This window comes from Clupea harengus, chromosome 18, assembly GCF_900700415.2.
Source record: "Clupea harengus chromosome 18, Ch_v2.0.2, whole genome shotgun sequence".
Classification (NCBI taxonomy): Eukaryota; Metazoa; Chordata; class Actinopteri; order Clupeiformes; family Clupeidae; genus Clupea; species Clupea harengus.
In genome coordinates, this window is record NC_045169.1 from 16900526 (window position 1) to 16909690 (window position 9165).

Sequence of the window (9165 nt, forward strand, 5' to 3'; positions counted from 1 at the left end):
TGTTCGTGTAGATACCAAGGTTGTGAACTTCTTGGGCTCCTGCTATGTTTTTGGTCCACCTGTGCACTTTAGCGAGCTGATTTTACTCAATACAGTGTGGTTACTACTCATGATTTACTCTTTTATCCCGATTTCTGTCATGATTTGAGTGGTACGCTAATTTGGTAGATGTATTTTTAACAATGGAGCAAAAATGGTCTCCAAATGTAAGAATTATCATCTAGTGTGTTTGTGTTTCATTGCTTAAGTGCTTGCTTCTCTGCTAGTGATGTGTAAACAAAGTAGACATTACAAAAATGACTAAAAATGACTTCATATTCTGTAGGCTTCAAGGACACAGTTTGTTTTGGGGATAAAATATGAACGTAAACACACTTTTTTATTTTTTTCATATTTTACTTTTATTGGCCAACATTAGCTTTCTGTTCCCTGGAAGTTCCACCTGAGCCAAGGGTATTTGTAAATGAATCATTTAATGCACGTTCCTTGGCACTCTCCTTGGCTAAACTGGAAAACCTCCAAAGTGGCTCTAGTGCTTGCATGCGCTTCTCCATATAGTGCACTGGAAGGGGGATAAAAGGTAAACATTTGAGCTTATGAATTCAAGGTGCAATAGAGAGGATTGTGTCATAAGAGACTGAAAAGAAAACTGGGGGGAAGGTATATGCACAGAAAGGCACATAATGTACACTTTCCCCCCAAAACATTTCTTGTTAAACACTTTGATCAGTGTGGTGTTGAATGTCAGTTTCTTTTGGCCATTGGGAGCTGCCTGTGGTACCAAAGGAAATAAATGAAGGTCAAACACAGTTCAGTGAATCAGTGAAGAAAACTGTCATTGAAAGAGCGTTGAACTGGATTTAACACAGTCCAGCGTCTGTAATGACTATCTGGGCGATGGTTGCCACGGGAGATAGAGTACAGCCTGATAGAGTTTAAAAAGTTAGCCTCTGAAAATATGACCTCATATGCAAAGACCTGCAAAGATGGTCTGTTTTTTTCTTCAGAATTGAGCCATCATATACATAGGCTAATTGTCTTTACATTACTTTGACACTAAAGTAGATACACTGTCAAACATGAATGGTCTCCTAATCTGTCTTTAATTAGCAACAAGAATTTCAACAGGGTCCAGCTCTGCGGCACCAGTCAGAACCACAATGCCAAAGAGATGAGCATTCCTGCTTTCCAATCATTTCGCAGATTCGCAGCACCCTAAAGGGAAAGGGAGGACCCCTTAATTTCGCGTACAGCAGCTTTAAAACATAACCTTTTTCAGTATACACCACCCTTGGCACAGTTGTGTCCTATGAGTACCATGTTTTACTGTGTACTGTGCTGTCTGTGTGATTACCTTTTCAGAGATGACAATCCTGTGGCATTCATGTCGGTTTTCTTTGTCTTCAATGAATGGGAATCCGTGGCAACGTAACTCACATATGTAACAGACTGTTCAGGAGGCCTCCTCGTCCCAAATGAGGGAACATGCATTTCAGGTTTTTCGAACAATGGTGGGGTGGACTATAGAGACGCATAGGTTATATTGTGGCTTGGGGCTGGCTCTCTTTGACTGGACTATGCCTAAACATGGGAGCTGTAGATCCCATGAAGTTATTACCTAAAATGAGCCAAAATTATTTGGAGGAGGTGGAGAGCGCAGAGCTGATGGCTTAACGATAGGTGATCAGTAGTGAAATACTATTAATTAATTTTATGTCAGTTCACATTGCCACCATATTTATTTATTTATTTATTAATTATTTTCAGTGTTACTATTTGTTACGTTTACTATGATTTGTCTTGTATTAGAAAGAGTTGTTTTTTTTACATTTGATATTTAGAAGTAGTTTGTTTATTTATGGCAACTGTGTTTTTGCTATTTAATTTAATGATGGCTGTATATCTGTACACTATTTACACTTCAGGTCTGGCTGTGTTATATACAGACAGAAAAAAACTGATTATGGTAGAAAAAGACACAATCAAGCAAAGTTGGTTTCTTCAGCTTTTGAAATGACAATATCAATCAATGATCAATTATCTTTTGTTTTCATAATTCTGTTCATGATATCCCAGAATTGTCTTTGAAATGGCTGTTCAAGCAGTGCTACATTTGCATTAGAGTTTTGCATTAGAGAATTTGAAAATATATATACGGTATATTAATTAAAGCAGATGACGTATGTTGTATTTCTGTGATGATTTCTTCGTGCAGTCCTCACACACACATTCTTGTGGAGTTCGAATCAAAGGATTTGTGTCTTTATCCACTTGACCCCAGTCTAGGAGACGCCTGTGACATGTCTCTTGTTTTCACACGTCCGTCCCCATCGTCAATCGGTCTCTGTTGCACTGGATGGATGGAATGGTGACTCTCCTTCGGCTGGCCAGAGAGAGAGCAATGCCCGTCTCGTAGTAGGCACACTCATTTACAAAAAACGGATAGAGTGGCTCTTTCCCTTTATAGCGCAGGGTTTCCCCAGAGAACGAGAGGAACAGCGGATCGCCTGGGTGAAGGAGGCAGAAGTCACGATCCTAAGGGAGAGATACAGAAAGAAGGGAAGAAAAAGAAAGAAAATAAATGTTTAATATAAATTAGTGTAATTTACCTCAGATATGACAAAATACAAAAAAACATTACATGATCGCGAGACATGAAAATAAAGAAAGAAAGGCGTAATGGAAAAGACTTACTAACGAGATCATGTTAATTTAGGTAGACTACACCATGGTGTCATCGCGGTATGCAATGAATTATTCACATTTGGGTTTGGACGTCATACCCCCCAGTGGATTGTTTTAACTGTGTTGTCATATGTCGCCGCCCTACAGGTATTTGCATGGGGGTATTATTCTTTATTATTGAGGCATTAAAGCAGCAATATGGAGTTCTGTTCCAAAATGAGTAAGCTAACTACCTAAAAGGCATGCAAAAACCTTGCAAACACCACCAACAGCCCAGATGACTGATAGGAGCTTGCCAACACACTAACTGGTGTCTTTTGGTAGTATAGCTGGCAATGGCATGCGTTTGAAAGCTTTTCAGTTACACAGAACTACATAGGGCATATGGTGGATTGCTAATGGGGAAGACACAGGTGTTAATCTGTCCTTCACATGACCATATGCTATCAAAATGAATTTGAGGATGGTACTAAAACTAGTTTCCTATAAAACCATACCTCAAAAATGTGTCAAATTTTTGCATAGTGTTACTTTAAGGCAGGACAGGAAATCTGTGGTCTTTGATTTCCAACATTATTTGTCAAACCATAATAAGGCTTTAAGTTAAAATGAAAATATTCAAGATTTATATCTCTCAATCAGGTAGGTGTAATAGTCCCCCCCCCCTGAACCAAAGCTGACAGATAAATCACTTGATTTAATTGGACTCCCTCTTTCTGTGAGCTTACCTTTAACGTCACATTCCCTAGGTTGCACTGAGTTGACTGGCTGTTAGGCCTAAACGTATGTATACTTTATATTTGAACTCCTTCTAGGCGTGCATGTATATATTTTTAGTCATCAATTTGTTTTTATAAACAGCTATAAACAGTTGTATTTTTGGTGTGACACTGTGTCTGTCTTTCTTTGTATAACAAACCTGTATGACGTGTTGGGCTAGGTTATTAGTAGGTATTCCCTGGAGGGAATTCCTGCAGTAGCACAATTAACCCATTACATGTGGATTGAACTGTTTTGATGTATTGCCTTGCACTGTCAGAGAGCAAAGTCATATAACTTGACCAGTAAGTGAACCTACAGAACAAACAAAACGTTGCCCGACCTGTTTGCATTAGAAATCTAGCTCAGTGACATTAAAAGCCTAGGTGCCTTAAACAGTATATATGGCTAGAGTTGGAGACGCTTGTGGTTCAGATATGCACTGCTGAATCCGGAGTATGTTGCACGTGCCTGGTTTCTGCACTTTACTTTAAATGCTCTTTATCTGCTATAGGGAAAGATGTGGGGAAAGACATGGGTTATTCCGTGTTCCGTCCTCATGATCAAGGCCTCTGTGTAATGACAACTGCAGAGAAAACATTATCTGGCATGATTCTTAGCCAAAGTTCCCAGTTATCACCTTTTCATGACCCGGCACAGAAAGTGCATGTAGGCACATATTAGTCAGTGCTGTTTTCCCATGACCTTTTACGAGCAGTAATAAATCATCTGAATAATTAACATAGAGAACAACTAAAAGTTGCCGACCTGTTTGCATTGAAATGCTTGTGGTTCAGATCTGCATTGCGGAATCTGGAGTGTGCACGCACATATTGGCCACTGCAGTCCTCCCATGACGTTTTCAGAGCAGCCATAAATAATCTGATATAATGCCTGTCTCAAACTCTCTCACAGCTTACTGCTGCATTCATTCATATCTTCCTTATTTGTGGACAAACAGCCAGTGATCATTAACTATTGACCATTAAACAGCTGCAGCTGATTCAAAATGATGCTGCTGCTAAGAGTGTTTTGCTGTGTTGGTGCTGGTGTTGGTGTGGAGCTGGTGTTGGTGTGGTGCTGGTGTCGGTGTAGGTGCTGGTGTTGGTGCTGTGGTTCAGATATGCACTGCTGAATCCGGAGTATGTTGCACGTGCCTGGTTACTGCACTTTACTTTAAATGCTCTTTATCTGCTATAAACAAAGATGTGGGGAAAGACATGGGTTATTCCGTGTTCCGTCCTCATGATCAAGGCGTCTGTGTAATGACAACATGTTCTGGCATGATTCTTTCTGGAAGTTTCTAGTAGAACCATAAAGGATATATAGGGCCCAGCACTAGACATTGCTTCAGGGGAATGCCAGTTGAAAGGAATTGAGGTTTTTGAGATTTATAAAACATTGATTACAATTTGTGTGAGGTTAGGTAGCCCACACTTGCACAGTCCTAAACGTGGGGACCTCACAGGGGTTTCACTGGGATGAGGCACACTGAGACCTGGGCCACGGGTGACACTCACCTGAAGTTCTGGATGAATAGCTGCAGTGATGGAGCGTGTCTCCGGGTCTCGAGGGTAGTCAATGTTCTTTACCAAAGTGAACACTTCCACAGACCCTCCCTCAAAATGAGTCCCTTAAAACAAAAGAAGGTGGAAATGGAGGAGGATATCAGATATTAGAGTGTGTGATTTTCACACCTGGATAAACATCACGTCCGGAGAAAGTATCTACTCTTGCTATGGAGGTTTTAGGTGTCCATTCAACCATTTAACCAACCAGACAGTTTTGGTTTTGTGTATCATATACAAGAGGTATATCCCATACCGTTATTTGCATGTTTCCTCGTTCCTTTTGGGAGCTGTAGTTTTTAGTACCTGAGTTAAAGAGGCGAATCCATTCCAACATTAGCTCTATTCCCTCCTGCATTGCAACAAAGACGTTGGACCGGACAGAACCGTGGGGCTGTGGGCCAATCTCCATCGCTGTGGAAACCAAAGTACTTGTCAGTCGTGGTGAATCATTTAGAGCAAATGGTAAATGTTAACATACTGCTAGATGTGCCCACAAAGATCCACACCTTAGTGGATAGATTCGGATGAAATATTTCACATTTCTCAAGCATTAGAGATGTAACAGTTTAGACTTGAAAAACAAGAACACTTCTACATTCTTTCTTCCATGTGTAGAGGCAGGTGATCTAGCTCATCAGTACTGCCAGAGTTCCGTAGTTGGGCTAATTCACAAATCCAACTTTATGGCACAAGCTCTTAGTCTAACTCCTGTGAGTGCTTTACGTAGGTAACTTTTCTTCGCTTAATCATACGATGAGAATACCTGGATGTCTTCATTACACATGACTGTGAATGGGAGCAAACGTCTGATACTTTATAGGTGTAGTAAAACTACAAACCCTTTCATACTGCTCATCGTCATGAGCTCAACACTTGCACATCATGGCACCGTAATTAAAAAGCAAAACAAACACCACAAACAGACTTTGTGCGTCAGCAACCGTGCAGCAAACAACACATTTCCAGTGGCAGAGCGGTTTACAGGAGACAAAGGTTCTTGTCTGAGGTCTGCCCAAATTAAACGATTAAAATGTTTCCTGGAACAGGTGCTGCTTTGAAGTAACTCACTTAGTTATACATGGCGCTCGCGCGTCTGTGCACGGACACACCCCAGCATTGTCTGAACACACACATACACACACAATCACTCCTACACAAACTGAGAAACCATTCATTTAAACGTATCTCTCACCAAAGCCGTGTTTTCCCACTGACTCCAAAGAGTAGGCTTCGTTCTTTGGCAAGTCGAAGTGTATGTATCGTACAGGTATGGTGGCCAGCTCTCTCTGCAAGCAAAGTGGAAAAAAAGCTTCCTCAGTGTTTACAGTAGTTACAGCCCTAATTCATATTAATAATAATTCATAATACATTCATTTGTAAAACATTCTGAAGCAAAACATTTCGGTCATTTTACCAGACCGCCACATGAAACTACTGTATACATAACAGGAACTCATACGAACACATAACGTATATACATAATGTGTTCAGGTGCTTTGGGGAGAGCAAGCAGTGAGACACTTTAGTGTGTCTGACTCAGTACAAGAGATAACAAATGGGTTTCCAAATTCTTTCCTCATACTACCACATACATGTCTCCAGCCCTATACAACTTTACTTTACATGCGAACCATCACAGTCTACATCCTCGCACCCATGTTGTCTACTATTCTGCTGTGCATAACTGAATGCACAATCAGATGCACTACTAGAGGTTAAAGATGCAAGTGTGAGTAATAGGTTAAGCCCAAACTCAGCTAGTACACGGGATTGCTGCCCCTGCCTGGAGATGCCTGTAGATGTGCAGGGAGATCCAATCGCTGTCAGAGAAGGTGATGAAGCATAGGCCCATGTTGGCTGTGGTGTTGTGTAGGTCGCACACCAGATCCATGGCTTTAGGGCTTCCTTTGGGCCCCAGCAGACCATTTAGCTCTTGGGAACGTATAATCTCGTATGGCGTTTTATCAGAGATGGGAGAACTGAGTGAGAGACAGAGAGAGAGAGAGAGAGAGAGAGTGAGTGAGGACCGACCAACTAACTTTTGGTCTCATTGAGGGGGATTGAACACGTCAGAATCATTCCCCACCTAATTACATGTGTTAAAGTATTTTCCACAACGTTTTCAGTTTTTACTCCCAGAAAACAGAATTAATTCTGCCATTTACATTCTGTCAGATTTTAAACTTATTGTAGGCTATCAGTGTGAAAATACACAAACAAACCATGATGTCGTTAAGTGTACATGACGGCATAGAGTACTGTGCTAGCTTACTTGAGAGTGGCTCGAGTGAAACAGCGGTTCAGATCTGCCTCGGTGTAGCGACGACACTGCTGAACAGCGCGCGGGTTTCCCATCACCATCGTCACGCTGAAGGACTCCTGCCCTTCACGCTGCTGCTGCTTCTTCTTCAGGCGCTCCCGCACCAGGTACACACCCGAGAGCTCGTTGCCATGAGTACCGCCACACACAGCCACGCGGGACAAGGCAGGAAGTGACACTGTGCTCATCTGTGACCAAGACACTACAATTGCAGCAAAATAATACGAATGAATTGTACGATTGTTTGATTGATTGGCAAATGGCAAAAGAAGGACAGCCACATGATGTAAACCCCTGCATACAAACAGCCTATACTAAACACAATGAAGGAATGAGTGAATGATTGAATTAGTGACAGACAGCGACGGAACAGCCACATGCATACCAGTGCATTAAAACGGCCGTGGCTAAAAGCTAAAAAATAATTAAGGAATGAGTGAATGGATGAATTCATTAATGGATGGCAATTGGTAAAAAAAATGACAGCTACACAATATATACCAGCATATTATAGCAGCCTTTGCTAAAAGCAAAACTAAAAAGCTAACTGTGATTATTTCTTTTAACAGAACGAAAAAATTACACTGAGGCTATAGGTAAAATATGGTACCTACAACAATGGTAAATACATTATAGGTGGGAAATGCATGATTCTTAATAACATCACACAACACACAAACAGAATAAATCAAATGAACGAATTAACACCCGAGCTACCCTTATTACCATTACCATTATCATATATTCTCTCTTCCTCTCCTCCTCCCTCTATCATCTCCTCCTCTTCTTTAACCTTCTCTCTGTGACTTTCCTGTCCCCACCAACTGCTACTTCACATTTGTGCCCTTTTAGAGTCTCCACACTGACCACACTGATGGGCTCCCCCTCCTGAGCAGGGTTCCCTGCTTACCACTGAGACCACATGCTCACTTATGTAGCATGATCGCTTTGATTGAACAAACCCTAAGGAATCACAAATGTACGCAGGGAATAATCCGCCTTACCTCGCCCCTCTCCCGGGTTGTGTGTTCCTCTCCTTTTGTCCTGCCCCGCCTGATGGACAGTGGCACAGATTGTGCTGGCACGTGGCAGAACGCTGACCTTTGAACTCTGACCTAGACCGGTGGGCTGTTAGGGTGTGGTAAGAGCCAGGCATCTGCATTAAAGCATCAAGAGAAGGGAGTGGATACAGGAAGACCAGCAGCCAGTCTCAGACCACTGAGTCAGTCTTTCTCAGACCACTTTCCCACCCCTGGATTTCTCTCTCTCTCTCTTTCTCTTTCTCTCTCTCTCTCTCTCTCTCTCTCTCTCTCTCTCTTTCTCTTTCTCTCTGTCTGTCTCTCACTCTCTGTCATTCGCTAGCTCTCTCACACACACACACACACACACACACACACACACACACACACACACACACACACACACACACACACACACAGACACACACACACACTCTTTCTTTCATCCCCACCTCTTTCCGAATGCTTTTACAGGGTTTCCCTGACTCAGCTATCTCAACTCACACTCACTGCTGCTATGCTGTGCTGTGCTCTCTCTCTCTCTCTTTCTCTCTCTCTCTCTCTCTCTCTCTCTCTCTCTCTTTACCTCTCTCTCTCTCTCTTTTTACCTCTCTCTCACCCCCTCCATCTCTCCTGTGAGCAAACACTGCAGAGTTATGTGGAGTGATGGGGCTCCACCCTCTCTCTCTCTCTCTCTCTCTCTCTCTCTCTCCCTCATTCTCTCTCTTTCTGCCCGCTTCACTATCCCCCCATCTCACTCTCTTTCTTCCAGCTTCTCAACATCCCTCTCTCTGCCTCTCTCTCTCCCCCA

The 9165-nt window shown here is 42.2% G+C and overlaps 1 protein-coding gene across 1 annotated transcript; it reads right to left on the reverse strand.

Moving 5' to 3' along the window:
- Positions 1-1982: 1982 nt before the first annotated feature.
- On the reverse strand, positions 1983-8589 carry LOC105912884 (N-acyl-aromatic-L-amino acid amidohydrolase (carboxylate-forming) B-like). Its single transcript, XM_012841891.2, has 7 exons — positions 8340-8589; positions 7288-7537; positions 6799-6994; positions 6208-6301; positions 5319-5426; positions 4965-5077; positions 1983-2535 (listed from the first exon to the last, which is right to left on the reverse strand). The coding sequence occupies exons 2-7, from the start codon at positions 7521-7523 to the stop codon at positions 2314-2316; spliced, it is 969 nt and encodes a 322-aa protein (XP_012697345.1). The 5' UTR covers positions 7524-7537; positions 8340-8589; the 3' UTR covers positions 1983-2313.
- Between the last annotated feature and the right edge of the window lie 576 nt (positions 8590-9165).

Coding starts and splice junctions, on each gene's coding strand:
- LOC105912884 (XM_012841891.2), bottom strand. CDS start 7,523: ATGAGCACAGTGTCACTTCCTGCCTTGTCCCGCGTGGCTGTGTGTGGC. Junction 6,302..6,798: donor ACATCTACAGGCATCTCCAG/GCAGGGGCAGCA, acceptor CTTTGCTTGCAG/AGAGAGCTGGCCACCATACC. Junction 2,536..4,964: donor CTATTCATCCAGAACTTCAG/GTGAGTGTCACC, acceptor TCTCTCCCTTAG/GATCGTGACTTCTGCCTCCT.